The 21,454-nt window shown below is 41.3% G+C and overlaps 1 protein-coding gene across 2 annotated transcripts; it reads right to left on the bottom strand.

The window, feature by feature from the left end:
- Positions 1-625: 625 nt before the first annotated feature.
- On the bottom strand, positions 626-20,927 carry castor2 (cytosolic arginine sensor for mTORC1 subunit 2). 2 transcript variants are annotated; one of them, XM_075487435.1, is made up of 9 exons: positions 20,602-20,927; positions 12,703-12,773; positions 9,619-9,812; positions 6,907-7,039; positions 5,346-5,469; positions 4,177-4,287; positions 2,141-2,223; positions 1,256-1,350; positions 626-1,079 (listed from the first exon to the last, which is right to left on the bottom strand). In XM_075487435.1, exons 1-9 carry the CDS (start codon positions 20,712-20,714, stop codon positions 1,017-1,019), a joined length of 987 nt encoding a protein of 328 aa, XP_075343550.1. In that variant the 5' UTR covers positions 20,715-20,927; the 3' UTR covers positions 626-1,016. The 2 variants fall into 2 exon arrangements, with proteins under 2 accessions (XP_075343550.1, XP_075343551.1); XM_075487436.1 differs by lacking the exons at positions 12,703-12,773; positions 20,602-20,927 and adding an exon at positions 11,469-11,709.
- Positions 20,928-21,454: the final 527 nt, after the last annotated feature.

Below are 21,454 nucleotides of genomic sequence, written 5' to 3'. Positions count from 1 at the left end.
AGGGAAGAAACTCCATTAGTCTTTACTCTAAAAGCAATTTTAATGATCAAATATCGATGCAATGTAATTCCGAAAGACCAAATACTTAATTCAATATCTTGCCCCCCCCCCCCAAATATGAGATCAGTTATCAATGCTACATAGATACTGCCTGCAAGCTGAATAATTAAAAAAAACAAAGAAAAGAAAAGTCTAAATAAATATTCTGTCTGAAGAGACGGAAACCTGCAGCGTGACCCGACAGCCAGGCGGCTCACAGTGTGAATGCACCACAACACGTCCAAGCTCTAACAAAGTCCGTCTTGGAATCACCAGATCACAAGTCTGATTCTGACTTCTGTGTCTGAGGGACTCCAACAGTCAGATCTTTGCTGTATTTAAAAGAAGTTTAACAGCAATAAAAAAAGCAAAAAGCAACCCCCCCCCCCCCCCCCTCCCAAAAAAAGAAAAACGAAACAAATATCACTCAACCAGGCTGGCCGTCTCCAAAATTGTCTTCTTCAATTGCACAAATGTATAGCGTTCTGACAAAGGCATCGGTTTAGGCATTCAAACATCTTGGCACTGAGAAAATGACTTGTGGGGGAAAAAAAAGAAAGGAAAAAAAAGGAGAGCTCGATAAATATATAGAATATTTCTTTCATTTTTTTTTGAGAGTACATTCGTCATCCTTCCTTGAGAGGAATTATGTAACTAATACAGTATGGTGCTTATGGGGGGGTCAGGGAGTGGGAAGAAGCAGCTTCAAAGAGGAAAAGAAACATATTCAGTTTGGTAAACTAAAGCAAGAACTGCCAGCAGGCAGCGGAGGCCTCGGGTGCCGGCGGAGGAATCAGGGGCGGGGTCGGAAAGAAAATGATTGCGTAACAGAGGCATCACCTAACACACCGGCGCGCCTTCCTCTCGGAGCCGATCCACTGTGGTCCGCTGACGACCTCTTGGCACTTTTTGGACATGATAAATGTTTGAACGAAATGACTTTGAAAAATGGTCGTTCTGCTTTCCCCCGGCTTCCCTCACTGCGCTGCGCTCTCAGTCCGCAGAGCTCCGATCACGCTTTGGATGTTTTCCTCGGGGACCTGGAGGAGAAGACACAAGGCTCTGACAACACGACTGCGTCTCATTCTAAAAAAACTCATTCTGCTGTAGAACGAACTGACACTGACAATTCTGTCTGACCAACAAACCAAACCTGAAATGTAAAATCTAATAAAGAAAAGCTACGGAACTGAATTTTTAAAATCGCTCTTCTTACCAGGGCATGGTCAAACTTGAAGGTACTAATGTAGTAAGCTGGAATGTCAGCTGTTGCCAGGGGTTCTGATATTTGAGCCACGATGCCACACTCATCTGCAAGCAAATTAAAAAAGACAAACAAACAACAAAAAGAAGTTCTTGAATTCTCACACTGAAAGGAATTGGATATGTTTCAGACTGGAAACACAGCACAGCAGAGTTTCCAGTCTGATGAAACACCAGACCAAAAAAAATAATAGAAAAATCCCACTTCATCATTCTGCTCCTCTTGTTGCAGAGAGGATTCTCAGCTCTGTCATTTCACACGATCAGAGGCGGACAGTTTTTCATGTCCCGCGTGTAAGCAAGCCTGGAAGCTGCAGCTGTCGAATCATTTTTGTTTTATAAAACAACGGAGGACACGAACAATTCTGCAGCATCAACTGCCAACGCTGTCGAGATAAAGACATCTGGAGCTTTTGGCCTGAGTTGAAGCTGAAGCAGCCGCAGCCAGGTGAGCAGTGAAGTACAGGTGGGGTGAATTTGCATACCCATCAACCCCCAGCTTACTGAATGAGGCAAAGCTTGCATTTGAGCAATTTCGAGGCGTGACACAATGGAAAGAAAAAAAAAAAAGTCCTAAATGTGTCATTTTGATGAATATAGGGAAGTTTGCTGAGCTTTAATCAATGCCAAAACAGGAAGCTGAAGTAGAAAGCTGTAGAATTCCTGTCGTATTTAAGATTCTTCTCTTATAGTTAGGGATGGCAGTGGGAGAAAAGATTCATCTGTGATAAAGCAAGAGTGATTTTAGATTCATGTGACCTGGTTGTATGCACACCTACACTCTGTGCCCGGCCTCACCAGCTCCTGAAGCCCCCTCCCAAATGAAAGAAAAACTCACCAAATCCTAAAGGCTGTCCCCCAATTCGAACCATTTTCCAAAGCTCACCAGAGGCACTGGTAAAGAGCACGTTGTTTGGAAACCTTGAAGGGGGAAAAAGTGCAAAGAACTTAACAGATCAGAGTTCAGTAAACTACACAATCGATAGCAAACACACGTTTAACAAAATCAGAGGTATTTTTTTTATAATTCTACTAATCAGATTTTTTTAGTCCGAAACCTGAGCAAGTCCACCGAGGAATCAGGATGGATGTAACAACAACATGCCCAGAAAAAAACAAACAAACCCATTTCTCAGAAACAAACTGTTTTTTTATGAGAGAAGAATGTGTGTGCGTTACACACACTTCAGACCACACACACTGACGTGATAAATGAAAAAATGAAACTTAAAGTGAGACCAGAATCTAACTAAACAGCCAATAAGTTGAGTGTGAAGACGGAGCTTCTCACTCTCACCTTCACTGAGCTGCACTTCTTCTCTGCTGTTTTCAATGTCTAATAAGTTGTGTCAGTTTTTAAACTTTTTTTATATGCAAAATCATTCAAGGACTTTCTCCATCCTGTCATGACTAAAAATAGGAGTGCGCATGCATATAATTCCACAAAGAAAAAAAAAAAAAAAAAAAAAAGACATCCAGCTTTAATAATTTTTTCCTGTGTAATGAAAAAAGAAATATTATCCATATCATTTCTCTCGTTTCTTTAGAGGCTGCAGGAAGGTTCAAGGTTTCTGAAAAAAACCCTCAGACAGAATGCTTCTTTAAAACAAAGCCTTAGGCCTGATAGTTGGCCAATCATTTCCCATTTTTGAGATAATCCGGACAATCATTAGTTTATGAAAGTGAAGTGGAATTATTTCCCAAGGTCCGTAAACAGCACAAGAATTTGAGCGTGGCGCAAGCAGCCTCGTCGGCGTGGCTTCTGAGGGACGTCGTTTCATGCATGTGAACGTTTATTTTAGAGAAGCAAGCGGATCGGATCTACTCATGCAAACAGAAACAATGCAGACGCAATGATAATAAATGTACATTTTAGGTTCATCGCATTCTCATTTACTTAAATATCGTGTTGATCAGATGAAAGGAACAAAAAAACACGACATCAGAGTTATATCCTGGTCATCCCCCACCTTGCTGTCTAATAATTGGTTTCTTTAAATAGTTTTTTTCTTCTTCCATTTTTAGAAAGCATTCTCATTTTACTGTTTAAAACATTCACACGCACACACACAACCTGGACTTTAGCCTTCAAGCATCTAATGAATGCACCGACAGGTGCGCTAGTCATAAAAACAAATGACTAAAATCAATCCTTCTGAACAAACTGCGCCTCACATTTAAAACTTTTATCAGTGCCTAATTTGACTTGCGTTGGAGCAACAGAGGCAGATTAGAGAATCGTCTATGAAGTGAATGGAGAAAAAAAAAGAAAATATTCAACAGGAGAGCCTTTGTAAAGCAGGAGAAAATAGGTGACTTATCCCTTTAAGGCAACACATTAGGTCTTACATAAAACATGGAGACAAAGTTGACCTACATGCTGCAGAAAAACAAAATATATATAAAGGATCAAAGTTTGTTCCCGGGTTTTTGTTTCACTTCAACATGGCTTTGAGACATTACTGACCTATAAAAGCCAGAGCCCATTTCTGAACGGTCAAACGTCTGATTACTGCTGATGTGGTGGCAAACAGAGAGCAAACCACGTGGGATCAGCAGCCGTTCCGGTTTCTTTATGGGTTCACCTCTTAACGAGAGCGTGTACTGAGAGAGAGAACGGGGGACTCAACAAATGAGTCAGAATGAAACACACCGCGACCTTAAGTACACAGTGTGCACCCAAGAGCACTGCTAATGCTTAGCAACAAACTAATCACCCCCTCAAACCACAATCATGAATTTATTCCTCCTGCATAAACATAATGACACTTTAGTACCAACATGAAAACACCACCCTGAAAATAACACCGCGGTTACTTCCACAGCTGCGACATGAACATTAACGTTGCGTCACAGGTGATTTCCTCCACTCACCTTTGAGCCGTCTGTTCATCCATGACCAGGGAGATGTAGCCTTCGATCAGGGAGAAGGAGAAGAAGCGGATGTGGCTGGAGTCCTCTCCGGATGCTCCAGGCTCTTTGGGCCTGGGAAGAAGTGAAAAAAAACAACAAAAACACTTTTTAATCTAAGGTTCAATCTCGCAGGACGCAGGTGTTTGACCACCCGAGAGGTGCTGGCAGTAAACTGACGACACATTCCTGAAACAGCTGTTTAGCTTCACCTCTGAGCAACAAGTCACGCACACCTGACTGGAAGGCTGATAAAATCTGGAAGAGCATTTTAATAGGTAATAAAGAAATATTTGAAATACATCTCTACATAAATAAATCTACTTAATTAGTTTGAATAGTTCCATAAATAAATACAAAAAAAAAAAAAGATTTCCAAACAAAAAGGTGCGATTATCCGACTGTGTCAAACAAAGAATGCAGCATAGATCGGCTCAGCTCCCACCAACCGTTTCCATGTTGCTAAAGGCTGCTGGATGACACCGTAGAATAATTGGCATATTTAAAATAAAAAGAGGTATGAAATAAATGTGGCCTTAGAAAACAAAAAGGCCTCTGAAATGAACTCAAGCAGTAAAATGTAATTTGAAATCTCAAAAAAATTCATTTGTTGAGATATATAGTCATATATATATAGTTATATTTACTAATTTATAGAAGTTTTTATTCCAGATGAATATTTATCAAGGTTTAATAAAATGATTTGATTTTGATTCCATTAAAGTCCCAACCAGTATCCACAGTGTCACAGCTCCGGAAGAGGCTCATTTAAACTCTTCCTGTGCTCATCCTGCTTGAACAAGGAAAACAGGAAATTTGACTCGCTCCTTTTCTTATGAGGGTTACTCTAATGATTCAAAATATCACTTCCACAAAAGATGGACACGAAGAAGAGATTTGAAAGAAGTGTCCAAATTGGTGCAGCAGCCACTTCTTTGTTGAGCTCCAGAGCACTGAAGCCAACACCCCTAAAATAACTGATAATCATGCTTAAAATGAGTAAAAAGCATTCTAAGCAACATCTAACATCTCACAAAAGGAAGCTTTTCTTAAGTTAGTGTTAATCTTTCTTTTTTTCCTGCCACAAAGTAGAGATCACATAAAGCAAACATGTTGAAAATAAAGCGATTTACCCTCCAGAATAAAACATGACGTCCATGAGCAGGGTGGCTACAGAGGGCAGTGTGTCTGGGTCCAGACTGGTCACACAGAACATGTTGCTGGGACTAGATAACGGGTGAATAATGGGACGGGGCACTGAAAAGCAAAAATAACAGAAAACACAGGGGTTTTAGAGGAAGAAATATGGCTCCAAGGCATCTTCATAAAAGAGCTACACGGGATTAATGTCTGTCAACACACTTCTCCACTCGGCTGAGCTTGTTTAGACTGTCTTTGCTGGGTTTAGAGTTGAGAAGCAAACTGCTGTGTCTGAAATCAAGACTGTAAGCAAACAGTTCTCCAACATCTACAGATCCTGAGCAAACACCAACCTCCTGAGACAGACTGTGGCTGAAAACTCCACAATAAGAAAGGAAGTGGATCTTCAGTTGACCTCATAAAACTGCAGATCATGAGTTAACTTTCAATCACAACATAAAAAACACATACGCAAAAAAAAAAAAATAAATCGATAAATCATTTGACCAATACATTTCCGGCACATGTATTTTAAACAAAGTTAGCTTAGGAGTCATAAAGGAGTCTATTTTGACCAATACAGCAATCCCCTAATAAACTATTTAGAAATTATTTTAGCATAAAGCAGCAGCGCCTTATCATACAGAATAGAAAGTGTTGTGCAAAAGTGTTGAGCCAGCTCTCATTTCTTCATACATTGCCAGGGAAAGAGAGAACTATGTGCAGTTACGTATATGAACGTGCAAACATGAATGGAAATACAGTAAATAAGTTTGTACAATTCTAACGGGCTTGAAAGTCAATATTTGGTCTGAGCACTTTTATTCTCAACACAGCCTGAACCCTCTGATGCGAGCTTTCTGTCCTTTCTTTAAGGAGTCTTCAGGAATAGTTCTCCAGGCTTCTTGAAGGTCATCCCAAAGCTCTTCTTTGGATGTCGGCTGCCTTTTTGTTCCGTTCTCTGTCAACATGATCCCACACTGCTTCAGTAATGTTGAGCTCCGGGCTCTGGGGAGGATTTCTTCCTCCATAAGACCTGTTGCCACTGATTTTCACTCCACTTCTTGTTTCATTTGACATACCTCAGCCTTTCCCCACCCTTGCATGGGGACCGTTGTTGGTGCAATAACAGTATTCTATGTCTGTGAAGCTGTGTTATCTTTTTCCTGTAATGCAACTAAAGAAATGGGAACAAAAGATGCGTCTTGGTGACAGGCTGCTAGCAACAAAGCACCTAAAGATACAATTTCTCTGTGCAGACTCAACAATGCTTCATGACTTGAGTTTGGTGTCTTTTTCACGCTTGAATGGTTCATAGGTCAGTGTTGAGTGGATCTCGAAAACAAAAAAGATCCTCTGAAAATGGTCAGGTGCAAGAACTGCACTGGAATACAAGTGCAAAAGCAGCTAATGTCCAAAGAAGAACTTTGAAAGACTTTAAGGATTACAAGAAAGTCTGGCCGTTGGGAGGTAACATATATATACAACGGTTGGCTCAAGACTTCTAGAAAATACTTTGTCATACTTTTAAGAGGCTGTAATGCTCATACTTACCAAGTTTGGGCTTTACAAAGCCATTGGTGACTCCCAGGTTGTGAGCAGCAACAGTTTCTCCATTGACAACTCGAAGCAAGGTGAATTCGGAAGACAACGTGTGCATGACCATTGGCAGGTCACGCTCTCGAACCTGAGGACAATAACATGGCGGAAGTGAGCTTTAAAGTTCAGAAGCAGTTATGCAGAAAAGGGGACGATGGGACATTGTACGGTCTCTGGAATGAAAAGTGCTCTCATACTCTGCTTTCACTTTTAATCATCAAGAATCAAGATCATCAGAAAAGGCAAGGCCTGGTTCATTCTAAGGGAACACAGCAAGTTTGACAAAAAAAGCTAAAGTTTCATTCTGTACTTTAAACAGAGAGTGGAGCTGCGCTGTGGGCGGAGGAAAAGAAAAATATACCTCTACCCGTGCGTCATTGGTGAAGGCCGATTCAAGGCTAAACACATCTCACAGAGGGCTGAAACCTTCCTAACCAGGTCACTCTTTGCCAAGAGAGGGCACAGAGGTGCATGCATCTGCATCGTTAAAGCTGAGCAGTATGCCATAGTTGGTTTATCAATATAGCTCATTTCAAACACACAACATTGCTCCACATAAAGAAGAGGGAAATAAAATGGTTTCAGTTAAAAAAGAAAGAATACGAAACTGTGACAGCATGTTAGGCTATTGTAGATATATATATAAAAAAAATAAAAAATAATCATAGACATTCCGGAAATAAACCACATAACTTCACTTTGACTGTTGTATCTCGTACCACATGACCACACAAGCACTATTCCTGCACTTGAGGACCTAATCCAATTACACTTCGCAATCAGATTTAATAATCAGGAAATACTCGTGATTTTAGTCCTGAATTCCCCTGTTATAATGATCTGGTTGGATTAGTTTGATTCATTAAACATCAAGATAAAAGCACATTCAACTGTCCAGTAACGAAGCTCGATTTGGGCTAAAAGAAACTCAACAACTTAAACAATCACATAAAGAACAACAACAACAACAAAAAAAACTTGTTCAAGCACTTTTCCTTCACCTTGTTGGAAAAGGTCATGTGGTGGAGGACTTAAGAAAGCTATCAGAGTCCAACCACACAATAAGATGTAAAATACCTTGGTTGGTTCGTCAACAAACAAAAGTGACCACAAAGCAACAGAAGTGAAAGATGTTGAATCTCAATTGGCACAAACCCTTCCTAACCAGAATAATCAAAATAACCTAACCAAAATAATCGAGCAACATTTTGTATGGTGCTGGAACAGAATTTTATCCCCTCCCATCACAAAGGATGTGCCCACTGTTTCCTATGCTAAAGGAGATACTAAAAGCACTTAAAGTTTCTTTCCTAAAAATTTAGCCATGAGGAAATCTCCAGGTAAAAAAAAAGGCTAATTGACCTGGTTCTAGATGATAATGTTTAATCAAATAGCCATTTGATTAAAAAATAAATAAATAAATACATAAGAACCAATGCATACAATACATAAAACTCTGCAGAAGTTCTCCAATTCCCAGCGGCTCCATCAAATGTATTGGCACTGTGTATTTTGATAGGGGAATTATTTAGGCACAAATATGAAGCCTTCAGGCCTAATATCAAGTTGATCTCTGGAGCTGGTGACAAATAAATTGAAAAAGTCTGTTTCAAGGTGTAACAGAAAGATATTCTAATGAAATAATAATTGCCATCCTCTGTTTTGTTGCTTGTTGGAAGCCGTTATATGCTCAGAGTACACACCTCTTTGCCTTAATGAGGACGTTCAACATTTGGGTCACGCTTTACCCCTTTATGCAACACAGAAGATCATAACAGGGAAAACACATCTAAAGCTTGTGTGGTCTTTTGGATTACTTAAAGATTTGGAAAATGTAACCCCCCCGACGCAGTGTGAGATGAGGACAAAGACAGTAGATAGTAGTGCTGGGGGATTCTCAGGACAGGAGTTCTTCATGTGATACACCAACAATCAGGGCTGCGGGGAGGGAGGAGCTTGTGTCGGGACAGGAAATACGCCTGAGTGTGATACCTTAAAATCCAGCAAGAGGCTGAACTGCTGATCCTTTTTACATAACAGATTATCAACATGAACAGAGCCCCCCCCACCCCTTTCATTTTCAAAAACATGCTGGTCAGCAGACCTTGTTTTTCCACAAAAGCAAGGCAATAATAAAAAAAAAAAATTAAAAAAAGAGAGACCCCCTGAGGCCTGAGCATAAGAGAGGATTTCTTCCTACATCAAAGGAAGTGGGCGGTGCGAGGTACACAAAATCCAACGTTATTGCCTTTTTTTTTCATGTCAGACACTCTGGATGTAAACAACTTTGCTGCCAGTGGTTGCATAACAGACAAAAAGTGCAACACAAAGCGTGCTGTAAAGCCGACAAACTTCAAGCAGCAAGAAAGTGTGAAAAGTGTTCCAACAGCATGTGTGACGTGACACAATACAAGAAACGTCGACGGTCAGATTTTGGTCACATTCATCCGCGTCTGCAACATGAAGATCAACATGTGAGCTTCAACAACAACAACATGTGCTGATCGTGACACTGAATTCATGTCAGCTAAAATGCATCCCACAGACTATTACCCACAGTCTATTACCAAACATGCTATTAGACAGTGGAAAGGTGGATAAATGCCACAGAGGTAGCCAGGGATTTCTTTAAAATGGTTTGTTTGGGAACTTTTCATCCACACTCACCAAAATGAAGTCCGTCTGATACGTGGACAGCATGAAAACGGAGATGTTGTGGTCAGCCAGAGGCGCAATGACTGATTTGGCGATTTTGGTGACTCCGATGGGCTGTGAACTGGAAGCGCTGCCACCACCTGACACCACATTGAGGGCCAACCACGTGGCATCCGCAACACTGATGTGCTCCGACTGGGGCAGCTCTGAGAACAAACACAAAGAAAACTATTTGTCTGCACAAAGCAAGAATTCATGTTCCAACACCGGTTGGAAATAAACGGAAAAGTTGCACTGAACATGAATAATGACTGTTCCTTACTTTTTTTACATGCACTACTTCCTCTATTTCACCACTTGTGTGGATACCGTTTGATGCCGGACGACTATTTCTGCTTTAATACGAGGACTTAAAGGAAATGCACGTGATTTTCCACTCATCCTTGTAAACTCCAGTCTAGACAGCCTTACTTAGACTGACAATTGAATCTACAATGTCTTCCCATCAGGAGACAGAAGTTAGAATCACAGTTAAAACTATCAATTAGACTGATATCCCCATTATTAAGAAACACACAAAATGATAACTTCTAAATCGATGAATGTTTTAGCTCTTATGCAACTGTAACTTCTTAAATAACAAGCGCAGCATTTTGCACTTAATTGATAATCAGTGAAAGGCGCCTTTACAGACTTCAGTCGACACACCAGCTTCGACTGATATGAAGGTAAAGTCAGTTTATGTTAGCTAACAGAGGCTAATCTTAGCATACAGGGGTATGCAAAAATGTTGGCACCCCCCCACGTTAAAATGTCATTTTCTTTTAAAAAGCTGAGGAAGTAAAAGATTTTTCAAAAGGCTTTTACATGTGTACAGTTTGCCATATATATGATTAGCTCTTTTTTTTTTTTTTTTTTTTTAGCACAAACATGGCAGCAGCAAATTTTATCAACAGCTGCTCTCTTTGGTAATTCACACATAGCAAACAGAGGAGACTCAGCTCCACAACAAGAAACACAAGCCAACGTTGTCGAGTCAGCTGAGAAAAGTTATAGCCAAAACACAAGCTGTATCCATAACATTACGACAAGCTTTTTATATCCCAGTCTTAAAAAGAAAAGCTAGAACACAGCGAAAGCCACTTCCGGGTGAAAAAAAAGCAACAGTAATATTTTTTCTTGGTTTTTTTTTTTGGTCTCCTTTGCATCTTTGCTGTCGAACATGGTTTCTTTGTGTTACGGCCACCAAGGCACAACATATTTGGAGGACACGAAACAAGATTGAGGGTACAAAAATATATATTTTATTATTAAACTCTCTGGAACTTTTAGTTCTTGATTCAGCTGCTTTTGATTTTCTGTGAAGAAAAAGAGAGTTAACTTTCCTCAGTTTTCCCGTGCCCCAAAAAAAGAAAGAAGAAACACAACCCCAAAAGTATTAACAAAAGTTGGACCTGGTGAGCCGATCAAACATAACAAAACGGTACAGCAGGGGGCCAACCCTATACAGGGCCGTCGAAGCCCCTACTAGTACCGGACTAAAGCAAAAAGGAACCTAATGCAAAAGAAAGATCGAAACCAGGACAACCGGTCCCACCAGGCCAAAATCATAACTAGAAAACGAACAAACAAAGACTAACCAAAAATACCGCATGACAGGCTGGATACGTCAGCTACGGCCTACCGCGACTGGACGAGCGCGCACCGCCTCAAGGCGCGTTCCCGTTGGTGATGGAGCGAGCGGAAGCGAGCGGCAAGGTGCAAGTGGAATTCCCCGACATGTCGAAACCCCCCAGCCTATTTATAGGCGGACCAACAGCGCCTCCAATGAACGTAAACTAATTAATTACCAAAATACTTACTAATGTGCCCAAAGCACATAACAGGGTGGTTGGTTGCGAAGATAATGTTGGTCTGTTAGGAGCTTCCTCTCTTGTGTTTGCAGCTCATCTCTGTGGTCTGTGTGTTTGTTTGCTTCTGCCAGCACTGGCTACAGCTCTCCTCTTCTTTGTCTGCAGGCTCCAGCGCAGACCAAACACTACACTGACTCAACTTCCATGGTGGCACAAGGTGATATTACAGGAAAGTCTGGCCCACCTGGAAAGTGTCACAGCTGCATGGTTTTAAATAATGTTATAGGTATTGCATTTTCCTGTTCTGTTGATAGCCGAAAGGCACAGCAGAAAGGTGAACCAGGGGTGCCCAAACTTTTGCAAGTGTGCAACAAGAAGCATTAATGAGTTTGTTTATTGGACTGATCACTCCCCATTTTCTTGAGCTAATTTTACATCGAGTTTACCAGTACGCTGTAACTGGGAGCTTTAACTGACAGATAGCCATGATGGATAGAATAACAACTCCCACTGGTCCTACCATCATTATACTGACGACGGGTGCAACAGTTACCTATGAAATGTGAGTCTTTTGGGGGTTTAAAGTGTAAAGAGAACACAAGTTAGGGCTCTGGGAGGTTGTTTCTACTTGAAGGATTTGTCAGCCTTTTAACATGTGGCAGCTTAAGTTATATACCTAGTGACATTTAACAAAGACTCAAACTTATAGCATGTTTTAATCACATCCAAAGGTTCCCAAGAGTGTTGAGGCCTCATTATACACCACCTTCATGCATATGTACATAGGCTATATTGTCCATGTTTGGGTCAGAAAAATGTATGCTCAGACACTCTCTTGGCAGTTTGCAAAAATGGCATTCGACACCACTTGCTTGAGTTTCAACTTGGAGCTTAGTCCAACATGGAACAGGCACAAACGCACTCGGAGCCAGTCACCAGTAGAAAATACCTGCAGCAGTTATGCAACAAACAGCATGTGATCTCCAGGGTAACCAAGGAGGGTCACCGTGGAAAAGGGTGTGTAATGACATGGACTCGCTCACTCACTCAGCCAACCAAAAAAAAAGAAAACATGGCCAGCAGCAGTTTTGCCACACATCTATAACGACAAGGTGCTCAAACGTTGGCAGCTGAAGCCCCGCGGTGCCGCACAGAATCAGTGATTATACAATGAGATCTTCACCTGCTGCCCAATCTATGGTTGTCACGGTGACTTTAAAGGATCCAGAACATTGAGGCTCACCTTTGAAGCCTTCCTCATCGACGATGATGGTGTAATCCTCCGGAGTCTCTGTCAGGCTGAAAAACTTGCATCTGAATGGGGCAACACACACGGAAAAACACAGCAGATTAAACTGTGGACGTGAGAAACTTGAGAAGAGCTGCAGGTTGCACAAATCTCAGCTACATTAATCACGTCTGACAAAAGCTGCCTCTACTCTCTGGGGCATTTAGAAAATAAACTGTCGAGTTAAAAAGGCACACTCGCGTAAAAAGATGCAGCGATGAGACACAAAACTGCCTGTAAATGTCTTTGTTAGGATTTTACCCTGAATATGCAGCTGATAACCAAGTCATTAATAAAACATGGTGCTCCCAATATAAACCTCTCCGACAAATATGAGGAGCGATTCTTGCTGTGAGAGGAATCTCAATGATCCGAAGACGATTTAAATACGCAACCATGGGGTGACGACCTAAAACAAGATGAATGAAGAAGATTTTCCCCAGATATTCAAATTGAAAATATTCAAATTTGGTCAATTACTTTGGTTTATCTTTCATAATGAGAATTATGACCCTGAGCAGGCTCTGCTATGGTTGTAGATTAATCCACTTACCTTATTGCATCTGATATTTTTGTCCTGCTTTAGTTACAGTCTGAAAAATGAAGGCGTTTGGCTGAATGGTTACTTTGAACACAAATCACTGGTTATTAAATCTATTGTCCCAGCTCAGAAATCAGGAGAAGACAGAACTTTTTTTTTGGTCCTACGAAATGCATTTGCTTACTACCATGCTCTGCATACACCACAGGGAAGCTGACACTTGAGCTTTGGAAGCGTCTGGATTCTTTCCTCTTGGGGCGACTCATGCCGTCTATCCACATAGAACATTTTTCTGTGCAGAAAGCAGTGGCAGGAGCTGAGTACTCCTTCACTCAGTGCCTCATCAAAAAGCACTCCCATTCGTTAACGTTGATTACAGAGCTCACAACAAGCTTGCAACTCTGTGATATAAGAACAACACTCACCAGCTATATTTAGAGACAGGCTGATTTTTCTTCTGCAGATGGGCTTTTTTGCCATTGTTGTGATCATTTCTCTCTAAAAATCAGACACACTGACGCAGCTAGAGCAACTTCTTCACCACTTCCCCGATACTGGTTGCCTGAAACAGGGCAACAGTGGCAACCCCGAGCATCAGATATAGCAGCAGAAATAGTCTTTGAAAAGTACTGTTTTTGGTGCAGATGCACACACACAAAAAATTGATGCTGGTATTGAAAAAAAAAAACATAATTAAAAATAGCATGTGCTCATAAGATACATAAGTAGAAAAAAAAAAAAGATGTGCGTCAAGTGCTGCCCCTGTACCAAAAGGAGGGCTACGTTTTATTTTTCTCCTCCAAATCAATTTAAAAATATATCTTTCACTCAGTGATATGCCTTAAAAAGCCTCAGAACAACCTACACAGTTGGTCTGCAGCCACACACCAGCTGTACTCTGACTAAAGAACCTAAACTTAGTCCTTCATCTCATGCATTATAGCAAAAGGTACAATGTAGGAGCCAATCAGCGTCATCGGGGGCATATTTGCACCATTTAGTGGGATTTAACGTGAACTTCCTATTTCAGCCACATTCAAAGTAATGTGTGAATAGCTTTTACTTAATAATGCATTTCAGGCGTTATTATTTTTTCAATTGTGGGATCTTTCTCCGTACAACAGGCTTTTTCTTGACCTGAACAATGAATCTCTTTTCGTCTATTTTGCAAATACCCTTGATGCAAGACAGTGCTGTCATAAAAGCGGGGAGGAAGTGAAAACTAAGAGAGCACCGTAGAGGAAGAGTTCATATTCATGTACTTAAAAATGCGTGTTTTGCAGGAGAGGCGATGCTTGAAAATGGGAAGGAGCGTGTTGAAGTGTTTTTTTTTTCTTCAGTGCAAGTAATCAAACAGCATCAAAACTGAAACAACTCTCAGGTGGTGCTGGTGCAGAAAAATGACACGACACCCACAGCCAACTGTTGTGTTCTTTGTCAAATAATAAGACCTATTTGGCTCAGATCACCTGCTTCTAAAATTCTGAACATCATGATTATCGCGCTTTCTGAAAGCTAACAAAAAGATTGAGCGCCAAAACTATCCTAAGAGGGGTTAAGGACGTTTTTCAAAACAAAATCAGCTCCAACACATGTCCTTTAATGGAAGGGAAAGTGTGCACTATTTGATTCAAATTCACAACACTCCTGTGATAATGACATTTCCAACTGGCCAGCCGCTGAATGCTTACACTTCATATTTAGCGGGATGGTGTGAAAGGAACGGCTGAAGACGAACAGGCATGCTCTCAGAAATTCTCTCTGTGGGAACAGCAGCGTTTCCTCGCAGCATTAAATGAGCTGTCAAGTGCCACTTTGACGTACACCGAGTTTTGTAAAGCCGGAACAATCAGTACGATGAGTGCTGAGGCCTTTGTCTTGCGTCTTGGGCTGATAACACTCCTCTAATCGCGTTATTATGAGCACTACTTAATGACTTACTTAAGTCTTTGACGTGGTCACATCCAGATCAACAATGAAATAGCAAAACGTTGCAGAGGTTCACTACATCACTCTTCACTGGGAGGGGGAGATCGCTGCTTTCTCAAGTCTGCATTACTCACATTCTATGTGCATGCAAGGAACTTCACAGGGAACCTTTAATGGAGCTTAATTTGTCGAGCGCTGCACTCGCAGCCTTTGACTAAATCACAGCAGTTGGTGTTATGAAAACTCGGGAAGACATTTATAGAAATGATTTATAATTTACGTTATTACACTTTGATCCACAATTAAACACCCTCACACAAGGGGACTTAGTTGGATAGTTGTTGATGACAGATGACTGTCGCCACAAGAAGAAAAATTGTCACAACTTCTAAATCCCTGCTGTTCGTATATCAAACAGAAGCACTAAATGTGTCTGCAGAATCACATAGCAAGAGGGATAAATCCAGTGGAAGCAAATTTGGAAGCGATTTCTTTCTTTGAAAACATGCTTCTTGTGGGGGTCAGCGATCCGATTGATCCTATTGCCAACAGTTCACATGTGATAGACTTTTCAGCAGACTGAATCATTAAAAACATAACTGAGAGCACTGCGCTCGCTTCATGTGAACCAAGTGAAAAACTGTGACTAGTTGTGACTCAATTAGGGCCGAGCTTATGCTGTGAGAAGAGAACAACATGGCCGTGGACTAACATCCTCAGAGAATTGTCAGAGCGGCAGGGATAGTCACCACGTACGGTCAGATCTTTGTGAAGGAATAATAAAAAAAAACACACTTAGAATGGACTGAGGTCACATTCAGAGGTGGTCCAGGTGGCCACTGTCCAAACCGGTTTAGCCACATACTGAAGGACCACCTACTGACCCGATGAGCCTCCACCAGGACGCTTTCTTGCTCTTTGCACGACATAAAAAGCGGCGTCTAAACTCACAGAATGTTTCATTGTCAGAAAATCTCCTGCTCGACCTTTACATTTACTTCTGCTAAGACGGAGCAAAGCAGCTGTGAGCACAACTCCAAAGCTCAGCTCTGTTCTGCTGGTCCTGTGAGCTTCCTCAACCGGCTTTAAACGGCCTGGACGAGATTTGTTTACAGCGGAGGGACGTGCAATTTCTTACATAGCCTCTAAATGGCGACTGTAGCCACGAAATGGAAGCTTGCCCTTATCTTAAGTGAGATATCAATCAAAAGCTAAGAAGCGGACCATTACTTATTTAGGCTTAAAAGTCTTATTGAGCTGGATCGCTGATTAAAATTGCCTTCATTTTCTGTGGTAAACACAACAAAAAAACAAATGTTGTTTTGAAGTGGTTAGCGTTGGCCAACAGAAGGTCCTCACTCTGCAGGATGTCATCAGGCAGCTGCTGACAGAAGCAGTGGGCAGGCCCAGATCAGAAAACTCTTAAGTTTTTAAGAATATGGCCAAAGATGGTGAAAGCTTGCAAATTTTCACCATTGCCTCTGATAGCACTCTTTTTCTGTCCATTGAAGGGCGACAAAAACAAGAAGCGCCGGCTGAAGCTTATTTTGGTTTAGTTACTTACAAAACTCTTTCAGGACACGTGGAGCCTCTACAGGCCAGGCATTTAGACAAGGCATTACACAGCTTATTATTATACTATTGTGGTGAAAAAGAATTCATCACATTACATTACGGTCATTTTGCAGACGCTTTTATCCAAAGCGACTTACAATAAGTGTGTTCCGCATCGGTAGGCAAAAGAACTTCAAGTCACAAGAAATCATAAGTGCATTTCCTTCCAAAACCAAACAGCTACGAGCAGAACTAGTGCTAGAGTAAGTGCATTCATAAACAAGCCTACATTTCTGTAAAAACTCATTAAGAATAACGCTTTGGAAAACTTGCGTCTTAGGGTCACTCTGAACACCGATCATTTCCAAGATTTGTTTAAAAATAATGAACTTTTTGCTAATTTGATTTGTGCAGAGACCCAAATTAAAGCTTATACCGTTCATCATCATTTACATACCGGCCATTGAGTATTAGAGATGGGAGGGGGGGACAATGGCAACCCAAGCCCTTAAAATGTAAAGTGGTGCTAACAGCTCTGTGGAAAAATCTGGGTGAGACTGAATTTTTGTGATATTGTGACTGAAAGAAAAAGTTTGACTCATCAGTGCAAAGAGTGAGTCTGGAGCCACGAGGCAACCATCTGCTCCACTCATCATGCCGTTACAAGCGAGTTCAGCTTGATTTGTGGGGTGAACTGCGACTCAAATGTGGACTGACATGATCTTTCAGCCACAGCAACCACGCTACAAGTTGTTGTTCAGTCTTTTTTATTTTCCTCTCTAAAGTTTCAGTGACTGAGATATATATATATATATATTTTTTTTTTTGGGGGGGTGGTTTGGGAACAGAGGATCAAGCTGAAACCACAACACTGATGTTAAAGTTTGGTTGTTTCAACCGATTTGCAAATCCCGCAGGCATGCTGACATTCATTTGGAGTTATGCTCCAACCACCTGACAGTTATCAGACTCTTTTATCTGTCAGCTTCTCCTCCCGGTTCTTCACTCAGTTACTAACTTTGTGTGTGTGTGCGTGTGTGTGTGTGTGCGTGTGTGTGCGTGTGTAGCGCAACACAAGTTTATCAGAGCTCCCTGCTGCTTACTGAAAACGGGATGGTGAAAGGCCACAAAACCCCTTCAACATTTTTTTTTTTTGCCATTTGATCCATAGTTTAACCACAAAAATCACGAGGGAAGCTTAAACATGGTTGCATGAGGAAGTTTGGCATGCACATGAAAGGAGAATAATGGAGCTCACAGTGTTGACACCGGTGTTATTCAATATTCTTCCAATGGTACACAGCTCTATTTTTGCATCAAGATATATGTGCAGCCGTTAAACATGGGATTTCATTTGAACAGAGGATCCGGAGGCATACATTTTCCTCAGCTGGCTCGACTGTGAGGAGGATTATGCAATCACCACACGCTGCGTTTCAGTTGTGTTGCTTTAGAAGGACAACGAGGGGACTTCTCCAGGATTGCCAGTTTTTCAGCCTCGGGTGAACCCTCGAGGGATTTATTAGTTTCAATTTTCTTGTGCGTCTCTCTTAAACCAAGTAGACAAGTTCCCTTTGTGAATGGACGGCAGAAGAGGCGAGGCAGATCAGACGGGGACATTTGATGTTGAAACTGGAGATTAGAAACCGTTTTAAACCTTCTTATAATAGCAAATCAACTGCTGCATGGATGAAAAAAAAAAAAATGGATGGATGTTGAAGAAGAAAAGAGGCAGAACGCAGCCCTTATCAAAGCGGAGAAACTTTAAGGTTGGTGCTGAAACACCATTAGGTGGAGGATGGGAAAGAAAGGGGAGTCAGCTCAAAGGAGCTCCAGGGAAAAGAAAAAAAACTGTCATCTAATGGACACCTGTGCCCTCCAGTCAAATGATATGAACTTATGTAAGCACTACTGGATGGTTGCCTGCCTCAAGCATAGTGTCTCACTTAAAAATTTGCCCCGAACAGGAAATCTGGTGTCAAAATTACCCCAAGTAGGAGTTCAAGGTGTCAAAGAATCAAAGAAAATGAAACTTCTCTTAATTCTGCGGTTGCCTTTCCACAGAGCGTCCCACCGAGCGAGCTGCAATCTGAACCGATGCTCGTAAAGCTCAACTGGCTCAACCACACAGACCAGCCCCAACTGCTGCGTCACAGCAGTACAAAACAAATATAAGTTAGTTGTTTACAAGTTTATTTCCCAACCCCCAAAATCCAGAAATGGAAGTCGGCCGTTTTGAATTTCACTGCAAAAAAAACAAACAAAGCAAATGATCCGAGTGCAGATTCTCACCCACAAGCCCGCCGCACATATTAAACGGTAAATCTAACAAACGCGTCTGTGTGGATGCAGTTTGAAACCAGCGTAGCATCCGAGGTGGATAAAATGTAACGCTTTCTGCTGTGAAAGAACTCTTCTGATAGTGCTTGCTGTGGCAGAATAAGTTGTTGTGGGACTCATATTCACGCCAGACTGGCCCGTCAGCACCCGATGAACCAGCTGCAGTTGTTCAGGGCTGACTTGATGACGTTTTTTGCAACATTGTGTAAAACATTTTATGCCTTTTTTTTCCCTCTCTCTGGTTACACTTAGCATTCATAATTTGTGAAGTGCCAGTTATTAGTGTCTTCCTCAGCTCCAGCACAGACAAACAAGGCAGGTCAAAACACAAACCCAGTTGTTCTGTTTTACTTCCTCACCGACATCAGCGTGGTAACTTCTGCCCGTCCTATTTCAGAAAACCAAAAAGTGTGAACAAACATCCTCAAGCTGAAAGTTCAAAGCGGCTAGACGCAGCAAAGAATAAAGAGATGACTTTTCTAAAAACATGTGGGTGGCATCACTCTGATTTCCCCATTAAAACTGGAACACTTGGAAGTCACTGGATAAAAAGCAACCGTGACTATCAGCATCATGTTTGTAGCACCAGGACATTTTCCAGCTCCTGCTTCTAAACTCAAAAGATTTAGTTTCTCTGATTTCTATTACAAATTCAATCTTTTTTATGTAGAAAAATTTCACTTAACATGTTTTACGGCGTTACAGCCTAACGAAACAGTCCTCTGCAGGCCACTTGATCACGAAAGCAAGCAGATGCAGCAGGATTTTTTGAGATAACTGGGATCATGTGAGGTAATAAGTAACCCGGAGGGATGGAGTTTTTAAATCAGTAATTAATTACATCAGGTAATCAGTGATCTGAGAGGACTGTGTTTTATCTCCACACAGTGGGAGAGCTGATTACCAGCTCACTGCCACACTTGTTCTCACTTTGCCTGCTGTAAAACTGCCAAAGTGTGAACTCATTTGCTGTTTTTGTTTCTATAGTCTAAAAAAACAAACAAACAAACAAACAAACAAAACACACGCACTAACTAAGCAAAAGGCAAGTACACAGGCCTGCTGCCACCTCACCGCCGGGCTTCTTTGAATTAAAGTTTCCTCAGGCTGATATTTGGGAGAGTTTTCGGGACATTCTACTTGTTCAAGTTTTCCTGGTGGGGTTGTGTTGATCCTGCAGAGGCAAAAAACCGGCGGCACACACACTCAAAGACGCACCCCGGCTACAGATGGCACAAAGCTACAAAATGACACTACAGAACAAGCATAGGCCCGAAAACTGCTGGCAGAGACCTGCTCCGACCACATCTCTTAAAGCTGGATTCTTGGGGGCATTAACACAAGTGCAGGTACGAGCTGGAGCAACAACCCAAAAAAAACAAAACACCACCACCTTTTATCAGCTTTAGTTCGCCGTGTTAACAGCAGCGAGCTGCCAGTAAACACCGACAGCTCTGTTTCATTCTGCTACTGTCCGAGAAGTTACGCACCTTGTCTTGGAGGCCAAGAAGGCGAGTTTTATCAATCCGTGAGTGCAGATCTGGATCCCTTCTTTTTCTATACTCGCCACTTTCAAGCTGTGCTCTAATATATGGAGCTCCATCTTTTCCGTCTTCTCATTTGAGGAACGACTAAATTGTAAAAAAAAAACAAAAACAAAACGGAAACTAGATACTTTTAAAGGGAATGCATAAATAAATAAATACACACATGCGGCAGGCTAAGGCGCATTAAACAGAGAAAGAAACGGGGAGGCAGGGTGGAATAAAGAAAGCAAAGAGGCAAAACCGGACCTGCTGTCAAACCCGCAGCGGAACCCCCCCACACTTCCGCTGTGAGCTTTTCAGAATAAGAGCCCCCAGCAGGGCCCTCTATAATAAAGTGCTGGTTACTACAGCAAAGCCTTAATGCTTTTACACGAAATGGATAAACACTCTGGGAAATATGTTTGTTTAGTTTCTAGCTCATTATTAGATTCAGTAAACGCCTCTCTGAGAGGCACTCTGAAGTATTAGCATCCATACATTTGGCAAATCTCCTCTAATGTCTACTTTTAATGATAACTACACTGGAAAAAATGCCCCTCCAAAAATAAGTAAAAAAACAACAAATACAAGGCGTTTTTGCTTGAAATAAGCAAAAAATCTGCCAGTGGAACTAGTGAAAAATCGGCTTGTCAAGATTTCTTGAAATAAGATGTGATATTTAGGACTTTTGGGATAAAAGTGATCTTGAAATTAGCTTAAAAACCTCTTCAAATGTCAAAGAAAGCTTGTTTCATATGAAATTCAACTCAAAACAATTTGTTTTCAAGACTTTTTCACTTATAAAGATATTCCAGAT

This window comes from Odontesthes bonariensis, chromosome 16 (assembly GCF_027942865.1).
Source record: "Odontesthes bonariensis isolate fOdoBon6 chromosome 16, fOdoBon6.hap1, whole genome shotgun sequence".
Lineage (NCBI taxonomy): Eukaryota > Metazoa > Chordata > Actinopteri > Atheriniformes > Atherinopsidae > Odontesthes > Odontesthes bonariensis.
This window is presented reverse-complemented; position numbering and strand designations above follow the sequence as displayed.

What these genes read in the sequence shown, in the direction of transcription:
- castor2 (XM_075487435.1), bottom strand. Translation starts at nt 20,714, where the DNA reads ATGGAGCTCCATATATTAGAGCACAGCTTGAAAGTGGCGAGTATAGAA. An exon ending in ATCAGACGGACTTCATTTTG is followed by an intron (nt 7,040 to 9,618) that starts GTGAGTGTGGAT and finishes TATTGTCCTCAG; the next exon opens with GTTCGAGAGCGTGACCTGCC. An exon ending in TCAAGTTTGACCATGCCCTG is followed by an intron (nt 1,080 to 1,255) that starts GTAAGAAGAGCG and finishes CTTCTCCTCCAG; the next exon opens with GTCCCCGAGGAAAACATCCA.